The sequence below is a fragment of the Apus apus genome, chromosome 3 (genome assembly GCF_020740795.1).
Source record: "Apus apus isolate bApuApu2 chromosome 3, bApuApu2.pri.cur, whole genome shotgun sequence".
In the NCBI taxonomy this organism is placed as follows: Eukaryota; Metazoa; Chordata; class Aves; order Apodiformes; family Apodidae; genus Apus; species Apus apus.
In genome coordinates, this window is record NC_067284.1 from 90,921,759 (window position 1) to 90,944,825 (window position 23,067).

Genomic DNA, 23,067 nt, shown 5'->3' on the forward strand with positions numbered 1-23,067 from the left:
ACCAAGGAGGAAGCATCACTGTCAAAATTTGTGATTAATTTGAAGTTCAGATTCTCTATACAAGTAATGTCACCTTTTCAGGATACATAGAGGAGAAAAGACAGCCAGACATGTAGAAGTCTAAAATCTGTATTTCTGAATGTCTGAAAGACAAGCAAGAAAGAAAGTGGTTTTTTTAATGTAGATCTTTTTGTCAATCCAATATGCAACAAGCTAACACTTCTATCAGCATAGCTGAGGGCGGTATATGAACTGTTTAACTAGCAGCATGTGAGGACTGGAGGAACCACTTAACCTGACTTTGTCAATGGAGACTGTGCTTGAATAACAGCTCATTGAATTTAATTATGTTTAATTATTTTAATAATTTAGACAATTTAAGCTAAATGACTGACTACTGATTATGAAACAGGAGAAGACTGTAGATTTTAGTCTTCTCTGGATCTGAGAGGGATAGATAATTTTTTCTTGTAGAACTCTTAAAGCTCAGGTGTAAGGAGGTTGTGGGGATAAGTTATAAATAGCTATAAAACTGGTGTTTCATCAATAACAGGTATAAATTTTATTTGAAGGACTTGTCTTCTTTAAGCATCAGGTTTGAAAAGCTGAAAAACAATTAGTTGTTTAAAGAACAATCTTGTCTTGACAATAATGTTGAGTTTCTGTTCTTTATGAACTCCCTGAAGATGTTTATGCCTATTGAGCTAAAACCTGACATTTGAGGATGCTTGTCTAGCACCCGTAGATCCTGTGCTCTCTTGTAGGGAGCTTGTTTTTGTGGTGGTGGGAGCAGTCTGAGTTTTTTGCACTGGTTGGTGCATCTGGTTCAATTCAGCCACAAAAAGACCCCTGCTCCTGATAACACTATTACCTCTTTATAAAAAGCCTACCTTGCTTGTTACCTTTGCACTGTTATGACTCTTTATGATGCTGCCACAAAACAGAGGAAGATTCTTCATTCTGCAAAAGACCTGAACTGTAGGAGTATATAATTCTGACTGCCATGATGAAGACACTTGACAGATGTACCCTTTTCATGACAGAAGAACTGAAGGGCACCCTGCAAAGTGAATTGGCAACAGATTTGAAGCAACAGGACGTCCCTTTTAAAAGAACCCATGTCTAAATTGTGAGCTTATTAGCATAAGATATTTTAGATGTTAAAAATGTAAATGGGTTCAAAAAATGATTAGACTTCCAAGGAAGAAATACTTCATCAAAAGCTGTTTCATACTATGATCCTGATGCAGCCTCCAGCTGAGAAAATTCATAAGCATCTGATTGCTCTGAGGACACACCAGACTAAGTATACTCTGTGCATCTATAGTCTGTGCACTCTCTCCTTTTCATATAGCATAATTTCTTCATACTTTTTTTATAACAAGCTGTTAATAGCCATTGTTATAGACAGTTACCTCAAGTAGCTGGACTTCCAGTTTCCTGTCTTTTCTATCACTAAGCTTCTGCTGCCTCTCTGGGATTTATATACCATCTCCTGTTAGAATTATGAGTCAAGTTGTCTTAATAACACATTTAAATATGCTGTAAAAGAAATTCTGTTTTTGTATAACACATTGTTTATTGATCTTTTTAGGTAAGCTGCAAGAGGTCTTTTCAGCTGTAACACTAAAGCATCTTTCAAACCCTTTATAGACAGAACCTTTTCCAGACTCAGGTTGCTTAGCTGTAGTACTGAGCTAAATTACTTTATTCTTTCTTCCAACCTGCTTTATGCAGATACAGCCATAAGTGATGATTGTGATTCTTCTTTGGCTTGCACAAGAAGTTTATCTTTATGCAGTTGAAATTGCTGAGTAGCACCAAGCAACAGAATATTTTTATTATTTTTTTTTTTAATTCAAAGCTGAAATATTTCTTGTGCTTATTTGTTTGTTCAGCTAACAGAATGGAGCTCTTTTACAGGGTGCTTGGTCCTCACCCCAACGTGCTACAGTTTTATTTCATTTGTCATTAAGTAAGTATGGGGAGTGAAAAGGGAAAGAGATGATTGTGTTGATGAGGAACAAAGGTTAGGAAATTGATAAGACATTATAGTTGTGGGAGGAGCATTGTGTTTGAATGATTTATACTAATTGGGTGAAACAATGACATTAGGATTTGTTGATTGGGGTGGGGAAGTAACAGCAGATGTTAAAATTATACTAATGCAGTTCAAGTGGGTTCATTGTGAATACTCAGAAATATGTTCATGCAGTGCATCAGGTATTTGTATAGCAAGAGAGATGTTTGTTCCTGGAGACTTGCTGGGCAGTGATTTAAGATTTACTGTAGAACACTTACGGAGGTTTATCAAAACAACTTTTAAAGCTAGAAACTATACAGTGACTCATCTTTTTGACTCAAGAGTTGTCATGACCCACACAGTGAATGCATCTTTAGGACAGAAGGAGGTTACTTTATTTTAAGTTTAAAGTTACTGGAATGTGCTCTGTTTGCTTTGTATAACCTAGGAAACCGTGTCATTGTGACACCTGCTGCCTTATTTTCATGTTTATATTCATGGTATATCACATAAATGTGCTTTAGGAATAATCAAATTTTCCCTATTGCCTGTTACTTTTTTTAAGCAAAATTTTGACAAAAGATAGTGTGTTTTTACAGGCATATACTTCTACCAGCTTGCCTTTTCCAACTTTTCTATAGCCAAAAATATTTGTGTAGAAAAAATAACTGTTATTCTCTTCTCTGCCAACATGCATGTGATGCTCAAAAAGCTTTGCTTACGAGTTGTCATCAGTGACAGTAAATCTCAGCTACGTTTGAATGTTCAGGGTACCTATTGTAGCAGCCAACTGTATACAACAAGTACAGGGAAACTGGCAGCATATAATACAGGCAGATTTATTTAAGTGTTGTCAAGATTGGCCCTCTTATGTAGGGACACAAATATGATGGATTTAAACTACTTGGAAGAAACTCACCAAACCTGTGCTTTTTTTTCTGGGTGGTGTAGGTTATTTGAATGTTTTATTTGCAGTATGACAGTGGCCATGATGTTCCTGTTCACAGACATGGACAACTTGTTACCATAATGGACTTGTCATTTGTTAGTTTATGTAGCTGTCAATCATCTAATTACGTAGAGGTGCTTCTGGAGCACTTTGAGGAATACAGAATTGCTATAGAAGATAGAATCTGGAAGTTCTTCTAGGGTCAGCTGAAAAAAATTAATTGGGCAGGTTTCTAATTTCAAGAGAGAGAATGCTTTCTAATAGTAACAATGAGAGAAGCAAAGCTATGTATACAGAATCCTCAAGAATAAATGTCAGGTTAGAAGTTCAACTTTTTTCTTTTCTTTTTTCTTCTCATAAATCTAGTTAAAGGGAGGGGAGTTACTTTATTTACCTTTTCTTCATTCTTAATAAATGTGCATACAATCTTGGATAAATATATCCTAGAAATTGATTTTTTTATACTTGTTTTATTTACACTTTTGGATGCATCTACAGTAACAGCTTATTCATCTTATTTCAAATAATATAATATTTTCTGTGGAAGTTTTCTCAACTCCAGTGTTTCTTATAGTTGAGTTTTTGAAGAGCTCTCTCTTCAGCAGAGAATTAAGAAATGATTGGCTTTTTCTGAATGACTGCCTTGATGTAGACCTTCTCTTTACACATTAAATCACCAGCTGCTTAGGTCAGCATCAGCTTGTTTATATATATACATTATTTGCTTGTTGATTAATAGGCAGAATTAAAGCCTGGTGTTCCTTAATTTCCCCTATCTCCCTAGGCTTATTGTTTTTAAAAATATGTATAGTAATGTATTTACATAGTTCTAAGTTTAATTGTAAATTACTAGAATTTTTAGTAGGTTTTCATTTCAAGGTCTTCCATTTTTTTAGAGGTCACAGCGATGGAACTACTTCCCTTGGTTTCAAGGTTCTTCCTCTCTTGATGGTTGCATTTCAGTGCACTTTCTGAAGATGGCTTTTCTTAAAGAGTACAGAAAGAAGGACACTTGTCTGAAGCCCTTTTTTTGTGCAGCAGCTAGATGAGACTTGACTCAGAGCCAGGCAGTCCAGGGCTTTCTGACTGGTACCAAGTTTCATTGTTAAAGCTTTGGTGAGTTCTGACTCTTCTTTTACTTCTTAGAAAAAATCTTTCATAAGGACTCCTGTCATTACCATTTTCCTATCCTTGAGGTTTCATCTCTACTTCTCAAATGTTAAAGAAAACCATGGCTGTGGTAAATCAAAAGGACACACATTTCCATAAGAACAATCAAGTAAAAGAAGAGCAAGCATTTCTTGGTTCTTACTAGGGCCTCTTTTGGGATTTTGGCATCATATATCACTTTAGTTTCTGAAAACGTTTTTAGAACATGTCCAGGATCCAAACCTGGAGGAGGAATCAGTGAAAAGTGGCTTGGTAGCTCATGTGTTTCTTCAGGAAAACAGATTAGGAATCTAGAGAATTGCTGTTTTGAATTCTATTGAATTTCTGTTCTGACCTTCCAGTAATCCTGTTATAATCTCAGTCTGACCTCTGCTTTGAAAATAACTCTGATTAGTTGCAAGAGAGATCATGTTTAATTAAATCTTTCTCAGTTGACATCTTTAATCTTCATAAATTTTCCTGTTAGTGGTTGCACTATGTTGTGTTTAAATACTGGCATCCATATAGACTGAAAAAAAATCACGACCTCCCAATTAATAAATTCTGCTAGACAAGCCTAGGTTTATCCAAAAGCAGGATGCATTTTTTTTTAAGAGAAAAGATACCTGGAATTCCTTGAAAACCTGCAGAATAAATGCTGGATAACAATGCTTTTCTTTGAGTTGATGATACAAAGGTCTTGTTGTTTTGCTCCTAAAACACATCTAAAGATGAAGTCTCTGTGACTTTGGCCAAAAACATACTGTATGCAAAGATTGCCAGTACCTAAGCATTTACTCCTACCTTTCGTACTGAACTCATAACTGAAGAACCCTCCTGGCTTGGTTAGAAAACCTCACCTTATTGAGTCCTTATGCAAGTTCAGGACATTACAAATTTTCCACTACTAGGTTTAGCATTTATTAGAAAAATTACTGTTCTGAATATTATTGTTTCAAAGACATTGTGGCATAGTACATGACCAACTGAGCTGCTCTCTCAGTAGAGAAGTTTAGGAAACATCTTACCTGCTTATCCCACTCATGCTTTTTCTAAACAACCTTGGCAACTACTTGGATCCTTTGTTAGCATCCTTGGTAAAGATGGGAATACAAAGCATTTTTATCTAATGTTTTTTTTAAGGGTTCCCTTATGTACCGAAACTGGGGCCCCTTGAGGTAGCATGAGCCAGATGGATGGACAAAAACAAGGGGAGTTGGTACACTTGGACCAGAACATGCTGGAGTGGCTTGCATAATGTATTGTTGATGGCAGGCTGAGAGTTTCACTCCTTTCAACTAATTAAAACCTAATACATTCCAACAAATATGGAAGATTTAATGAATTATCTCTGATTTTCATTTCCAGCTATTAGTAGATTCATCAGGTATGATGCTACAGAGTCTGGGTTTCTTGGAGCTCAAAGAAAACATGATTTCCAGAATGCAAAAAGTTGCAATTCAAGTAGTAAGTAGTACTTATATTAATATTAGCTGTTAACTTAAACAGACAACCTAGAGTTTCTAAACGAATGCCTGCAGTTATGTATTGGCTTTATGGTTATGGGAATTACTTTTATATGTAAAATTAAAGGACACTATTACTAAATGTTAATATGTAATGAGAAATAAGTCTAGTGACTGGTACTATTTTAAAAAAGGGCTGAAGCCTTTGACCAGGATTTTTTGCTTGTTTTGATAATTAGAAAATGATGTTTAGTAGAACATAGAATTCCATCATTAAAATAATTATTTTTTACTATTTGTTGTGCTGTTTTCTTTGGATCAAATTATGTGCAATATGGCTAGCTTTGACTTGGTGATAAATGAAATTTAAATTTTTTTTCTTAATCTTTAGACTCTAAACAAACATCTCAATATGTTGCCAACATGAATGTGTCTTTGGGGACAGAACCCAGTCTCACCATGTGGCTGACTGCCAAGTCTTTGCACTAGAAAGCCAGTTATTTTCTACTTCCTGCTGCACGGTAGGGTGCATCCCCCCCCTTTACAGCATTCAGCCATAGCTTTTTATTTTAAGGTAATCTTTTGTATTAAATATTCCCAGGAATACATTTTCTCTAGCTGTGTGGGTCATATTTCTCCCAAACCAAAGCTAAAATATAATAGACTAATTTAATTCCTAAAGTGTCTTTGTAAAAAATTAAGTCTCTGGGTAGTACTTTTTCTTGGAAATGGATCCATTTTCACTCTGTCACTGACATTGTAGGTATATATTGCCATAATATGGTAGGCAAGCAAACAAAAGTAAATTAGATAGTAATCTCACATTATTTCACTATACCTGGAATAGCAATGGAAAAAGAAAGCATTAGAGGTGATAATACAGCATAAATCAGTGACAGGAATCACAGACATGTTTTAGAATTCAATTAAGGAATCAGCCATTGTGCTGTCAAAGTGAGTTTCTCTCTGTTGTTGATATCTTCTTGAGATTCTACTAAGTATTTCAAAATCAGGAAGCTAACAATAATCCTGCTTTCTTAATTCTCTCCCTCCTTTGACTGTTCCTAAAATCTTCTCATCTAAGAAGGCACTCATAAACCATTTAAATGCAGGGTGGACCAACAAATGCTGCTTAGTGGTATGACTTAGCTGTGGTTGTCTGAATGTTAAAGCCATGTTTCAAGTTTTGAAGGTAATAGTATGAATTCTTATCTGCATATGGTGCAGAAATCTAAAACATACTAAAACTTCTTATTCTTCCCAGTAATGTGCTAGAGGAAACTAATAAGTAGAAATTAATGTTGATGTAGATCGTCCTACCCTTTAAATGAAAGTACCCATTAAATCTAGACATCTTGCAACTGCTGCGTTTTCTAAAGGGGATGTGTCTGTGTCTCCTGCCTGAAAGTAGGCATAATTGCGTTTTTTAATTAAATACGGATTTATTATATACAAAGACACTTGTTATACTAGAAAATAATTATCAATCATCTTAGTAAAGACAACTTGCAATGCCTCATTAGAAGTCTTCAGAATCTAAGGCTCTTTTAGTAGGCACCAGCCTTGAATATCCCAGTCATTAAGAAACTGAGGTGCCAATGAGTCCTGTCTACTCAAGCAGTATTAACTCAAGCCAGAACCTCTTGGTTCCCAGGAAATAGGTTTGTGGTTGTTCTAAGCCTGCACTGCCTGCCCTCAGCTTCCATCCCTGGGTGTGTATATCCACCCTTTCCCTTGCATTGGTCTTTGTGTTTATGTAATTGTAGATTATATCTACAGTTCACTGAGTTGCTGCAGCTGAAAACTGCCCCAAGGCAGTGGGGAGAGTGCAGAGGCAGTAGCTCAGGCTTAAATTGATTTTTGCTGGTGTGGACCTGCACCTTGCAATTCCTCTCTAGGTAGTTTGGGTCTTAGGTTTCAAATATTCTAATCTAAGATTGCACCAGTTGTATTGGATTAAGTAATAGGCACACATAGGCAAAACATTGGATAAGGTTTGGGGAACAGATGCATCACAAGAGAAAAGGAAGGTGCTGTTCAATTCTTGAAAATCTAGAAAGAATACACATTTTGAAATAATATATATCCCTCTTTGAATAATTTTCCCCGTAGGCATCAACATTATGACATTCCAAGAATTGCATGTTAGAGTGGATAAAATATGCTCAGAGTGGACAGTGTGCATAAAGGAGTTAAACTTTAACACAAATTGTGCTAATAAAAATTGCAGAGAAAAGTGGTGTACATCTGAATAAATCAGCACTTACAGGAACTGATACATATTAGGTAGGAGTGAAAGGTAAATTTTCAGTGTGTTAGCTATCTCTTTTTATAGCAAATTCATTTTGTCACATATTGAAGGTGATAGTAATTTGCATCTTTTTCAAGTAAATTAGAATACTAACAGACACCACTTTACCAAGTCAAGACCTTGCTGTGGCTGGAAGAAAGACAATAGAAAGTAAGACAAGCAATTACAAACCTTATGATTCCTAAGTGAATTCTGTGTAGCGTAATAATTCAAGATAGTGAAGAGAAGAGCAGATAAATCATGTCAGGTATCAAATAAGCCAGTCAGGCACAGCATTTAAAAGCACAGACGAGTGCATTTGGATGACCTTTTTTTTTATATTTATTTTCTGGGAACATCACCTCATACTGTATATTATATTATGAATTTTACATATATTTTTAAGGAAAAGTAAAAAAAGCAACAGGCTTTTTCCCTTTCAGCTGTCTTAAATCCTGTCTCACTTGTCTCACCCATGTATAGAATTCAGGCGCAGAACCCATGGAGTAACTTGGAATTTACTCTGGAAAATAAACAAGTGTTTTATGGCGTGTTTCATGCATTTCTTGTTTTATTTGACATTGTTGTTTTTATATACTAACTCATAAATGAAGGTTTACAATTATTATTTGTACTTTTATGCTATTCTGGATCCTGCAGCTTGATTTGCAATATTACTGTCTTTTCTGTATAGTTAGTGTTGTCTAATGAACTTATAAATCCTTCATTCTACTAGAACTTCAATAATGCCATCTGTTCGTTTGATGGAAAAGGGCAAAGCACATTGAAGCAACTGCCTTTTTTTTTTTTTTCTTGACAGCTGTATTTTAAAGCTTAAGATTTTAGTTTCCAGTTTTTTTCTTTATTAGCAGCAGTGAACAATATTGTGAGCAATAAGATACATTTTAGCAGAAAAATTACTTTGTGAATTAGGTTCATTATTTTCTATAGAAAACTTTTGGGTTTTTTTGGTCAGTAATAAACAGTATTATTTTTTCTTTTTAGTAGAACTTGTTTTCTACCATGGCAGAAAGTACAGTAATCCTAGAGAGATCAGTAAAGGAAATCTCAGTCAGTAGCATTCTGATGGCTTCATATGTATGCCTACATGGATGTGAGACCCAAATGGATTAACTAACACAGCTCTGGTGTTCCTTAACGAGGTAGATGCAGAATATAAAGAAAACTCCTAAGGAGCGGTTAGTTCATAGAATCATAGAATCCTAGGGGTTGGAAGGGACCTCGAAAGATCATCTAGTCCAACCCCCAGTTGGGACATGGAGTTGTTTTTCCAAATTCCTCTTCGAGTTACTTGTGTGGCACTTGCTTTTGTAAGAAACAACTATACGGTAGGCCTGATGAAGGAAGCTGGGAAACATGATGCTGCAACTAACAAAATATAACATTCCTCTATCATAACTGTTTCAAAACTATTTTGAATGCATGGGGAGAAGAGACTTAGATTATGAATTACGCTTTTCATACTTGCAGGAATAGATTTCTTGCTTGGCTGCCTGCTCTCAGTGTGTGATCATTAGCAGTTCTCTTAGATTGACAATTTGGGAGATAGACACAGCTCCTTATCCCAGCAGGTGGCAACTTCAGCCATGCTGAAGAGGTACGGTTGGCTCTGGTTCCCTTTATTCCACCGACAGAAGAGGTACTTCCACTCTCTCTTACTGCTGTGTTAGATATAGTTTATTAGCTTCCCAGCTGATTTCTTTATATATTTCCTGAGTTTTTATTAGTATTTCAATTAATTTACGGATTTTGTTAAGTAAAAAAGCACATGAAAATAATTTTTTGTTACATGAACACATATAGTTATTAATTCACTCTAATCTCTGTATTTGTGGCTTATTTTTTGATGTTTATACAATTATTAGTTTTTGTCTTCTTCCTTTATGTCTATCTGTCAGGTGGGATGTGAGCAGAAAATTCTTTCTGAAACTGCCAGTGTAATCTGTTCTCTGTGTGGATATGTGTCTGAGGCACGTTTGCCTTGCAACCTCTATAAATGGGATGCTTTCTGTCACCGAGTCTTTCTCATGTTCCTAACTGCAGAGGTACTGGATTTACCTCCCTTGCTTTAATGTTTTGGTCCGCTAGCTCCTAGATGGGGCGACCGCCTGTGCCTGATAGTATAGCCAGTCTGAAACCTGTGACAAAGTTTCTGTACTTCAAGTTGGTATGCAGGTAGGTATATTAAAAAATGAAAAAATCATTAGTCCATTTAGGGATAGGCCTGTCGATTTTTGTGGAATCTCTTAGAGAACCACTGTGGGTAAAAAACTCTCAATAATCTTGATGCAGATGTGCCAAGATGTTTAATGATTGTAACTCCAGATGTATGTGGACTGTTAGGTGCTATAACTTTGTGTAATGTTCTGGTGCTGAAGTGTCTGATGTTGGCTGTCACAATGTGTCCTCAAGGTCTATAGAAGACCAGTCAGAGGCATATAAATAGTTTAACTGGGAATATTGTTGTTTTCAGCCAGGACCGACTGGTATGTGTCAACTTTAAATGTTGCATTTTAGTAAGCTCACTTTTAAATATTATAACGTTTGTTAAAATAGTTTCATTATATAGTGCAGAGCCTTAAAATGTTGCTATGGGTTCACAAGTGGCTGGGTCCCCACAACTTAGTGAATTATCTTTCTCTCTTGAGCTGTGGTAAATCATTATACCTGTTTATAATTAGGGTTTGTAACTTCCTTTTGTTTCAGGGAATATGGTGCCTGACTTGTTTAGAGATTTATGGAAGTCCTACTGCATGTATCATTGCCTGAAATTTTTTCTGAGTCTGGCCTAGTAACTTTAATACTGTACCTGTGACTACAGAGGGTTAAAATTTTGCATTTGTTGAAATACCAGTATAAGAATACTGAACTCCACAATGTCTTGGATTTCTTTTTGTTGTTGTACAGCAGCCAAAAATATAATTATTTTTTTTAAATAATTCCTGTGGATTATAATTATCTGTCATTATGCATCTTTTAATAGTAAAACTGTCTAGTTTAGACATTCAGATGGCACTGTCATCTTTCATAGAGAGCTGTCCATAATTTTGTAGTTACAGAGTCTGTTTGTTTACTCTCACTGAAGTTATAATTATTTTTTTTAACAGTCTCCTCCTTGGAAGCAAAATGTTTCACTCATGGTGGTGGTACTTATAAGTAGGAAATAGTTCCATCTTCTCTTGGTTGCAATCTGTTTATTGTGTTAGTGCAACATGTAATTTTTCAAAGACTGCAAAGTCCTGAATTATCTGCACATCATTATTCTTTAACACTCAATACCCAGTCACTGGGAGCTTGATTATGATTACAAATGAATCAGCTGAAATATCCTAAAAGCAAAAAGCCTTAATTTGTAAATTTTATTCTGTCACTTTTTGTTCTTCAGTATTATCCAGATTAATTTGAAAATTTTCTCAGTTTTCAATCTCCAGGGTGAAATAAAGAAAATACATCTCTTAATACAAATGTACGTATGTTGTAGTTACTGTAGGGTTTCTTCAGAGGGATTGAAATTATTCCCCTGACGTAAATGTGTTTCACTCCGGATCACTACACCCTCCCATGTGGTAACCTATCATCTCAAGCTCTAACGATCCCTTACCCTTGTTGACGTTAGCAAAATATTCCTCTGGGGCATTTTCTTTTGTTTCTTTTGTCAGCTGCTCTAGAGAAGGAAAGTGCTCAGTCTTGAGTTTTCTCCAGATGTTGGGATTTTACTGCAAAGTTCAGTAATACAACATTTGTTTTCAATGTAGTCAGACACAGAAATAAGGAAATGAGACATGTTGAAAATCTTTTTTTACTTTGAGTTCTTTATAGCAGTTAAATACTGGAATCTGAACTTTTTAAACAACTTGAGAGTAGTGTGATAGTTTACAATTGAATTACATGGACATGTATTGACTTAAAAGAAATCCTGCATATGTCTAAATAGAGGTGAGAATACAGTAAACAAGAAGGTAGGGATTAGAACAAGATAGAAAGAATTAAAGGGGAAAAGTGTAGTAAAGAAGTTGGTATCTGATCCTCTTTTTCCCAAAGGTACGTTTACATTTTTCCCAACAAGTTTATTATATTGTCTTGCTGCCACTAAAACAAATGTAGTATTTTCTGCTCCAGAAGCTGAGAACCTGCTGAATTTCTTGGCCTGTTTGGACCAATGAGCCTTTGAAGCCTCTCTCCATGCCAAGGATGGAAACTTCATGGCTTTCATCTATATGCACTCTGTGATCCCATCACTTGCCTTACAGAGCTGAGTGTGGAGGATGGGCTGTATACAGATGTTGGGGAAGGAGGAGGAAGTGCCTTTCCTTAAAATCCTCCAAACAGCTGATAGTCAGGAAGACGTATTCATGGACTAGAAATGAACAAGCCAAACATAAGAGGCCTAGCAGCGTCCAAAGAGTATGTGTAATAATGCATGTTTTTAAAATATCCAAATGTCTTGCAGTGGACAAGATACAATGTGGCTTTTTGAGCTTTGTAGGACCTGCTTTGAGTAGCTTTTAATGTTCTCCTTCAGTGCTGGATCACTAAATGTAACAGGAATGCTGCAACTTTTAATACATAAAAGCATTTCTGATTTCAAATACATACTGTAGCAGTTCTGTTGCTTTCAATGGAATTGCTTAAAGTATGTGTCTGAGTAGTACTTGAGCAAACAACAATGTAATTTTCTCCTTCCCATTGAAAATACCTGCTGAATACAATAAAATTTCAACCTTTGTGCAGTATATTTGAAACACATTCAAAAGTGAAGGAACAGCTCTGTTCTGAAGTGAGAGAACAGCTTGGTAGTATTAATGCTGTTTCCAAAATACATCAATTGGAGTAATCCTTAAGGATACCTTATACTTGGCAACCAGCATGACTCTGAGACCAAAAACCAGGAGAAAATAAAGTTTGATTTAACAAGAGTGATACTGAAATTTCTTACTACTGAATGAGAGACTTCCTTCACCAAACATGTGTGCGAGACCTGTAATCAATTTTAAAGAAAGCAACCTAAAACAGCCATTCAGTGAATGCCAAACAGAATTGAATGTTAGGCAAGATGTAGGTATATACAGGCAAAAATATGTAGCTGCAATCTGGGAAGTTTGAAAAAAATTATAAATTATTATACATGCTCTTCAGCCCATTGTCTAGTGGCTGTATTTGGGTAATAAACAACGATTATTGCATCTCGTTGACTGATAAGATAGATGAGCTAACCCGTTTAACACTCTTCATTCAACCTTTGTGTTGAAAAGGATATGAAGTCATTGGCTAATTACCATAAACACAATTGCAGGCTTTCTTGGTGAAGTACATTCACTGCTGGAAACAATTAGTTTCTTCCTGATGGTCCGAGACCAGGTCCCAGAAAGATTTTGCTGAGGTATGTTCAACTTGGGAGGCTTTTACAGAAATTTATGAAGCTTCTAGCTGATGTGGAGAATATATCGTTCTACAAATTCAGAGGCGCCTCCATCAGCTTACCATTTAAACAGAAGTGAGAAGGTAAGATTATTTTAATTACAAAGCAATGTTCTTGATCATAATTTTGTGGAAATACCCTGCTTATATTAGTCTAAATTGTCATATCAAGTATACAGTTGAGAATTTTTTGCCCATGGGTATGGAAAGGAGGAGCTACTATCAGTATATTTTGTACTGCTAAGCAATTTCAGAAACAAGAGCCAAATCCAGATTTTCCATATGCCTTTCTGTTCTCACAAGGGCTGGTTATACTTTCAGAGGATCCCTTTTGGAAATTTTTGGGCCAGAACAGGTTGTCCTGCAAAATTGCTCTGAATATTTCATCCATTTTGTGAGGGCTAAGACCATTTAAAAGACTGAGCTTCCAAACATTTAGGTGTTTCTAATTGAATGTGCTCCCTTCTCCTAGTTTATTTATATGCCCTGTTTGATTATATGCAAAGGGGTGTAGAAAAAAGTTTAGGACACCTGGCAGACAATGTTTGTCCACTTATCATCTGCAATGAAGTCTTGGTTCCAGACTTCTCTGTTTTCTGATCCGTATTACTTCGTTGTTCAAGAAGAGGAAGAACTTAGCTTCTTTTCCAGGAACTTTTAAAAATGTGAATCTTACTGCTGATTTAAAAAAAACTGCAATTCATGTTTTGTCCTGCTTCAAGGAAAGAAACCCAGTGTGCCACCAGGGACCAATACTAATGGATATTGCCATTCAACATCTAGGTCTGTCTAAACAAACTGTCTGAGTTAGTTTTCTGTGAAGTAACATTACAAGTGCTTCTGAATTGTGAAATAAATCCAGACAGGTGAAAGTCAGGGGAGCTGTTCAGATGCTCTCAGTGAGATGGTGCATTAAGAAGCAAGAACATTTTTGAATGACAGCTTCAGCATTTCTGTTGTATCTGTGTGAAAGTTGCCACTTTAGAAAACTCACCTTCAGCTAAGGTGTCTTTAAATATCTTAAAAATTCAGCATAAGCTGCTAGATGCAAGGTGTCTAAAATAAAGATGCAAATTACAGTTAAAATAGACTGACCAACTGATCTGATTAATGCTATTGTATCACAGAAATAAATGTGTGTGTGTGATGCTTCTCAAGGGAAAAAAGCAGCAAAGATATTTATGCTGGTCTAATTGCATTCCAAACAACTTGTGTCTTATTAACTGAGAGAAAAGGATCCTAAAGCAAATTTTGAAAAGAAAAATTATTAGGTCAATCTGACATCTGCTGTGTGGGAAAACATTCCTTGGGAAAATGTGACACTGCAGCTATCTGGGATCTCATAAACAGAATTAATCCTAAGCATTTGGTTGCTGTCATCAATAGCAATGATGGACCAGCCATAGTATTTAACTACACAGAACAAAGAATGGTGTAAAACCAAAGAGAAAATGCAATACTGTTTTTTTGAAAGAGTTCTTGTAATAAAAATAGCTGGGCTTTAGAATTATTGCTTCCTTGATAAATGTGTCAGAGTATAATATCTGAGATGTTGAAAGCTTTCTTTGTGTTAAAGTGGTCTCTGTGACTACTGTAGCTTAGCATTTTGCTTTTTTTTTTTTTTACAAAAAAAGCACACATAGAAATACAAGTACAAAATACTTTTTATAATATGCAAAACAAATTATTAATTTTTCATATGCAATTAATTATTACACAGTTTAACGCCCCTTCACACACTCACCCCAAAAAAGAGAACCCCAAACCAAACTAAAGCAAGCCTTGTTTATATGGTACCAAATACCAAACCTGGTCTCATTTGTACTGTACCAAAAGCCAAACCTTCTGTGGTGTGTTTTTTCTATCTGTTCCATTTCTTCTTTCTGCTTCTTCCTATCTTGCTTGTCTTGGTTTAGTATGGAAGTTTTCCTAGATGGATGTTGTCTTTCAATGCCATATCAATTATTATGTGTTTCTGTAGTGTTCTGTGCAATGGTTAATTAGAATTGTTCTGGTAATAAAGGTGAGATACTAAAGTCTGTTAAATTGTGAATTTGTTCTTAAAATTAAAATCTTATCACAGAATTCTTCCCATTCTTCCATGCCTCATCTTGATGTCACTAATGTCTGAAGAGAGCTTTTTCAATACTAACGTTTGCAAATTTGTCAAGATAAAGCTGAGTGTAACTTAATTCTTGTGGTCTAGGGTAATGACCTGGTTTTGAAAGCTTAGAAAGTGAGCCATTTTCTACGCATGTAGTGAGCTGAACCCAGCTCACTGTGAAGTAGAAGAATATTATCATTAGTGTGAGGGTTTTGGTCTGCAAACTTGATGTACGGAGGTGGGGAAGCCCTTGTAATTTAGATCCGTTCCCCACAGTTTCCCCTTTTCCCACTGTTTGCGTCAGTGCATTTTTATGCTCAAATTAACAAGACATTAACATTAAGGAGTTTATAGCATCAGCTAAACCAGGGAGTTCTGCTAGATTACTGATGCATGCCTAGTGCTTCTGGAGGACAAAATTACCACTTGCTTGGTCATGTACTCTTTGTAGTTGCTCTCATTGCACTGCTGCTGACTACCTACTTCACTGTGCATCAGGCCACATTGCAAATCATGTTAAAAACACAGCTTGCAACAGCCTTGATTGACCAGTTCAGCCAAGTTAATATATGCATGTGTATTGATTTCTTTTCAGGAGTTCATCACTTTATTTTTGGAACTTAAGAATAGCGTTGGCATATTTGAAGTACCAGAACTAAATAATATGGGTGGTCTTTTTTTACTATTCTACATTAATGATTATATCAGGCATCACAGAAAATTAACATGATCCTCCTAAGTTCCGTGAATGGCAATTCTACCAACAAATGGGATTGAGACAGAGACACTCATGTATCACAATTAGTTATATTTGATATCTAAAGAAAAAGTGGACTCCTAACTGTAAAGTTTCTAGTGGCTGGAACATTTGTATGATGTCTTTCACAAACACTTGCTTTATCCCAGGGTGTTTATTTCCCTCAGGGCAAACACTAAGAAGATACTTGCCCCCTGTCTGGCTGTTTTCCCACACAGTATGCCATAATAAATGGGGTCCTTTGTAATTGAGAACTTTCCTGTGATATTTAACTCTATTGCAAGCTGCTATTTATTGTTGTACTTAATGTCTCTGAATTTATTTTAATGGTTAATCTATTTCTTTAAAAGCTTCATCTTTTGCAGGGATGGAACTTGATTTGCAAACAAGAGATTGGTGTGTTCTACCTTTTAGTGAACAGAATTCAGGGCTTTTAAATAAAGAGGAGTATACAAAATCAAGGTCGTTTTCATCAGCCCCCTGTTACTTTAATATGTTAACTGAGCCAGTATTTTGGCCATTAGAATAATTTGTGGGAAAAGCTGCTGTTTCTGTGATTTTTCCTTGTGTTTAGCTCACAGAAGCTAGTCATAAGGGAAGTATTGTATTCTTTGCTATGGATAAAACCACAGCAAAGTGGTGCCAGCACTGAAGTGTAGGTGCATCCTAGCACGCAACGTGTACCTGTGTATCTCATGTTGTAGAAAATAAAGCACGGTATTGTATATGTGTGAAGAGTTTCAGGTTGGGTTGATGGCATTTGTATCATCTTGCTTAGACTATGGATCTGCTTTGTCAAGGATCTCAAAGCATGAGAAGTTATTAATTGCCCTTTCTACTACTGAAGCACTGATTTTTTAAATCTATTTATTTATTTATTTTATTTGTGGCTCAAATAGAGATTATGTAGATTTTTATACTGTGTAGTAAGGTTTAGATTTGGTGCATTTAATCTGTCCTATTTCTATAATTGGAAACTGCAGTGACAGTTGTGTCTTGCAATGGTGTGGAAGCCATAGGGTTGTGGTGGTAGTAATTTATACGAGATACATCACAATATATTAATTTTGTTCCAGCAGAGGGAAGTTACTAATATGATTTACTCATGCTTTTCATCATATATGTATGTATGTATGTATGCATACTCACACACACGTTCTGGGTAAGAGGATGCAGGGTTTAAGTTAATTTGAAAAATCAGACTTCTCAAGCCAGGAAAGGTTTGATGGGGTGTGAAGCCTAGAAGGGCTTGTTTGAGAGACTGCTAGAATCACAGGCTCCATAGATAAGGTGAATAGAGAGCATCAGATGACATTAATAGCATGCAGATTCAAAATAGAGAGTTTTTCTCGTAATGTGTGGATCTCAGAGAATATTGTGAATGCTAAAAGATGTGGCTCTGGTTTAAAAAAAAACAACAAGCACAATCTAACCTCCTATCCCCTGGAAGTGTGAGGAAGAAAATCCGGTCTTTATCTTTCAAACAGAAAGAAGTATCACCACTGATTAAAAAATGTTTGGTCCTTTGATTACTGAAAACTGAGAGTGTACTCCAGGGAAAGTGTCATTATACCAAGATTTGGCTTTCTATTGTCCACATCTTCTGTTACTCACTGTCAGAAATCAGGTAGTAGGGGAGATGGAGTCTAGTTTTGGCTACTCTTTTATTTGGTATGTAGATTTGTTTGGTCAAGGAAGATAACATCACTGAACATTGCAAAGTATTTTTATACATTGTCTTTCAAAAAGCAGAGCTACCTTAAATAGCTTGAGTAAGTTTATGACTATGTTCTACATGTGTAAATTACTGGTATATCATTTGATTGAGGATAAGAGAAGACTAATTTTCATTCCTAGTTGTGCAATATATTATTTGACTTGGTGCCACTGGATTTTGAGGAGAAACCTGTATGATTATTAATACTTCTTTCATTGTAAAGTGGGTTTTCAATCTGCTTTCTAGAAAATGTTTTTGGTTTGTTGTGTTTATTTTCTAGATTTATTGTTTAAAATTTCATCTTAAATGTCAAGATATAAAGAACCTTTGCTGGTGATAACATTGAAATACTTGTAAATGTGCACTTCTCAAAGGGCACCTTGAGATCTCTCCTTTACCTGGGGATGTTTTTGAAAGAAAGTAGTGTTATCTGCTTTTAAGCAGCCTAGATGATACTTTGTCTATATCTGACAGAGGTACCTAAAGATCCACTCAACAGAGATGTATCAAAATATGTGTAAATTAAAGGCCAGAAATACAAGCACATGATCTTTCTCTGTGAGACTGATTCTACTTGCTGACTTTAAATTTATTTCCAAAGCATAGTAATATGATTCCTAGTATCAAATAAAAAGTTTTAAGTAGTTCCCTTCATGTTTTCAGAAACAGCTAACCAACTGGAGGTTTGTAAGTGTGTGTTCAAGCTGCTTTTTGGTGTGCGTCAAGTAAAAGTTGAAAACTTCCTGTGGCAGATGCGTTCTTCTGTTATAACTGTTTTCCCTTTATTTTCAGAAATACTGCTGAGTGTTTAGCTAGTGTTCTGTTATTGTAACTGTGTTTATTTTTACGTATTTAAATTAGAAAAAAATGTATGAGATTGTCTGCTTGCATTTAAAAGGACAAAGCATTATAATGTTTTATACAATAGATTAAAAAATATAAAACCTTGTACTCTACGTACTTTCAATATGTTGTGCCAGATCACATCAGTGATGCTCTTCTATTTTTATGGCTGCAAAGCTTTTTTTTCCACACCTACAGAAGTCAACAGGAATAGCATCTTTGATATTCAGAACAGAAACTCTGAAGTCTACTCACAAACTTGGTCATATATTTAAATGTTGGTGGCATGTATTTGGAAGCAAAGGACCTTTACTTCTCAGAGTGTGCAGTGCTAGCAATTGGCTTACTTAATTGGAATATAAAAGTAGGAGAATGATATAGGGCTTACTGGTTTATCTGCCTTGTGAATTTACTTGTAGGACTTGAAATGTAAGAAATTTTGTGGTTTTGTTAAGTCAAGACAGATTTCTTGAATACTTTAACCTAATTTTAATTAATTTTTAGGTTTGGAATTTTGAAGATTGTAAGTGCACACCAGTCTTAGGATATTTCAATTACTTTATTGAACCATGTTACAAAAGCTTTGTACAAAGGTGCAGAAATTGTTTGACCTGTGGTATCTTGTTCTTCTTTCAGTCTAGAAACTTCCCCGAGTGCCTAATTTTTTGTTTTGTTTCCTCTTAGATGAATCGACTCCTAAAGAAGTCAGCAGGGTAAGTGCTACTCTCTGTCCCCTTTGAAAAGAAATGTAGTCTCTGAGACCCACTATTCACTTGGGATGATTGTCCTGTAGTCTCTGATCAAGATTTGACTCTATTCCCTAGACATGGTGGATCTCCAGAGGGAAAAAAAAAAAAAAAAAAAAAAAAAGGTGTCCCAGAAGAAACACGGTAGTATCAGACACATTTGAAGAGTAAGACTGATTGAAAGACTGCAAAAGCTGTCTTGCTCTTAGTAAAAGTCCTTTGGAAAATACTAGGATGTGGAAGGAGTGGAGACAGGCTGGTAGTAGAAATCTTAATTTGGTGACCTTGAGGCATAGCGGGGAGCTGAACTTCACCACTTGTGAGACTACAAAAAAGAAATGAAGTTATGTCTAAAATAAGTTTATTAAAGCAGAAGTTCTTCGTATACAGGGTGTGCTATGGATGTATAATGGTGTAGAGAATGTAGGTGAAAACTGAAGTGTTTTGGTGATTTATTAATTTGTAACACTTTTTGGGGGGGTCTTCCCTTAGTGTTCAACGGTTATGGCAGTTGGGTAAATACCTGTCAGTGCAACCAAGGATTTTTGTCATTAGTATGTCTGTATATGTTGTTTTAATTTCAGAATAATTAAAGGTCTGCCTAAAAATCTCAGAATCCATAAGTATTTATGTGGAAGAAAGTACTTTTGAATTGTGATTGATTTGGTAAATAGATTAACATTTTACCTAAAACTCTGCAGAATGGAGTTACAAAACATACCTAGGTTACCACATTTGAGCTATTTCAGGCAAAATAAGCAAGCTTTGGAACTCTGAACCCTGCCAAGTCAGCCCTTCCAGTCACCGCCTCTGTCCCTCAGACACTCTTGTCCCAGCCACCTTAGCTCCTCAAAGTCATATATGTTGGCTTGGAGTTTTCCTGAAGATTGATGAGCTGTCACTTCAAATCCTGGAGTCAGTGGGGTGCAGATCACACTTAAGGTGTAACTTTTTCTCCCTTGTTTTTTTGTCTGTCAGTCATTATGCACTTGATATGTATACCGTGTTACACAACCATTATTTTTTTTTTTTAAGCACAATATTTGAGGACACTCAGTAATGCACCATACTACAGATGAATGTGTGTATTAGTTTATGGTGTTTTTGAATAATGCTGTAGATGATAACATAGACTGTTGTAATACATTATTTTTCTTAAGCAGCAGCTCAAACAGATGCCAGTTTAATTAAAATCTGAATATAAATTACATTTTAAATTAGGAAAGTTCTGTAATAAGAAACACTTTTCAGACAAAAAAGCATGTTCATGCTGACTGAAGAATTAGGAATTTTAAAGTCATTGTGTTATAATTTTAATCCCTGAAAATGTCTGAAAGTAGAAACTTATATCATAGGGAAGCAAAAACGAAGGTTAGTGAAAGAGAACTTATTACGTAATTAAATCACCTACTGGTTTAAAATATTATATTAGTTATGAACCAAGGTAGAAATATGCTGAAAATATGTGGTTTTCATAGCTGAATTTATTTTTTTTCCAATCTTTCAATCTTAGGCAGAGTTAAAACATTAAAAAATTCATAGTCATGTTCTGTGACATCAGTTGCTTCAATAGTCTTCCTTTCTGTTGTGCCTACACAGAACAACAGAATTAAATGAGTGGAGGATGTTTTTTGCTAGATTTATTTAACCCCCTTCTCCCCTCAAAAGGCATCACTTTTTTTCTTTATAAACACACAAGATTATAGGAATGTTCTAGGGACTAAATACTCAACTTGTCATTCATTTGACTTTATTTCTTTTTATCAGCAAAATACAGTGGGATGAATGGTGTCGAGATTTTTGAAAATAAAAACAAACACAAAAAGTAACGTATTGTACTTCTTGGAAGGAAATTTCAGTATTTTCGAGGGTTTATGTTGCAGTTTTACACTTTGCAAATTGAGGAAGTTTTGAAAAATGCTGTTGTATAGGAACTGTATTTTAAAAGCTTAATAGAAAAAGGAAAATAAAGTAGCAATATCAGCTGTCAGCATTAAATTTCATGTTTTTGAAACAAAGAGCATGAGAAACCTTCCATGTAATTTAAATTTTGAGATTTGTAGAACAAAAAACAAGCTTCAAAATTTATTATTTTATAATCTGGTTTGATACTGGCAATTTCATCAGTATGTTGGTGTTCAGAAGTTATCTGAAAGATATCCCGGAGTGGCCTGACGTAGTAGCTGATGGGGGTGGGGGAAGATTTCCCAATTCCTGTAGACTGATTTTGGCATAAGAAAACTCTGGTTACAAAATATCTCATGAGCATCTGTTACCAAACAGTGAACCTGTGAACTTTTTTTCAATAAGCTAGATTCCAGTATTTATGAAATATATGTAACTGAGAACAGAGTCTCCTTTTCACATCATATAGTATTGGGAACATACTTGGAAACACGGAGTTTCTTCTGCTTACTTATTGTGCAGATGTTTTGTTGGCTGAACCCATCTGTCCTAGCTACAGAAGTAGATTTCTGGGCAGAGGGACTTGAGAAAGGAAACCAATTACTGAACTATTTTGATGTGTACATTCTTTTTGCTGTTTTATCTATGAAAGAAATTAAAATAGAGGAGTGTCATTTTGAGCACTCAGTGTGTATGTATTCATGTATATCTAGACTAAAGATAAATTCTTTGACAGTATTAGTAAAAACAGTGTGCCTTGGAGACATGTTATTCTTTTCAGTTGGCAAAAATAACCCCATTCCTACACGAACTATAGCCAGGACTTTGCTCTACGTGCTGCTAACTTTTGCATGATCTCTGTGTGCTCTTTTGTACCTCAGATTCTGAAGTTTAAACAAAAATACTTAATGTTCCTGATATGATCACAGTGAAATTAGCTGTTGTTCGTTTCGCTTAATGACTTTCCATTACATGTTTACTTGAAGTGATACACTTCCAGTGAAGCTGCCTCTTGGCAAGTACTTTTGCTTTGTAAACTCCAGTGATGCCAACAGCAATTCACTTTGCAGAAGTTTAGTATATAAACACCAGAAAATTATTACCTAGCAAGTGACTAGCTCATTTACAGTACTTTATTCTTGGAAACAGGAATAATACTTTAATCCTCTCCTTTCCCCTTTTTGGAGTCAGAGCTTTTGGCAGCTGCCTTGGCACCAGCCAGCACCCAGCACAGTATGTCACTCACAGAATTACCAGATGTGTTTTCAGTAAATAGTTGCAGTAATCGCATGTATCTTCACCTTGCAACTGATAATAAAAGGTTGGACTTCTTATCACTTATTGGCAAAGCAAGCCTTTTCTTTGCAGTATTTCTTATTAATGACGGGATTAGAATGTTTTCTCACAGTCCCAGAACTGAAGACTGCTACAAATTAATCAAGAAGTTAGGGTAACTAGAAACGTATATATTCAGCCTTTAGAAGTGAAGCAAATGGCATTGCACCCATTGTCATGAGAAGAAGATGCTTGTGTAAGTTGATTTCTTTAGAAAGAAAAAGTTGTGGATACTGTGGTAGTGATAAGCAGCACTGGTAGGAAAATGAGAAAGTTTATTTTTAATTTTGTACATGATGTCTTTAGAGAGCTTGCAAGTCAAGTATCCGGAGAGAATGTGATTT

The 23,067-nt window shown here is 35.6% G+C and overlaps 1 protein-coding gene across 2 annotated transcripts in view; it reads left to right on the forward strand.

Moving 5' to 3' along the window:
* PDE10A (phosphodiesterase 10A) overlaps positions 1-23,067 on the forward strand; it is a 361,168-nt gene that overhangs the window by 267,517 nt on the left and 70,584 nt on the right. For both annotated transcript variants that reach the window (XM_051614749.1, XM_051614748.1), the window contains exon 3: positions 19,422-19,450. In XM_051614749.1, coding sequence (XP_051470709.1) covers positions 19,422-19,450 — 29 coding nt within the window. The remainder of the gene's footprint in view (positions 1-19,421; positions 19,451-23,067) is intronic.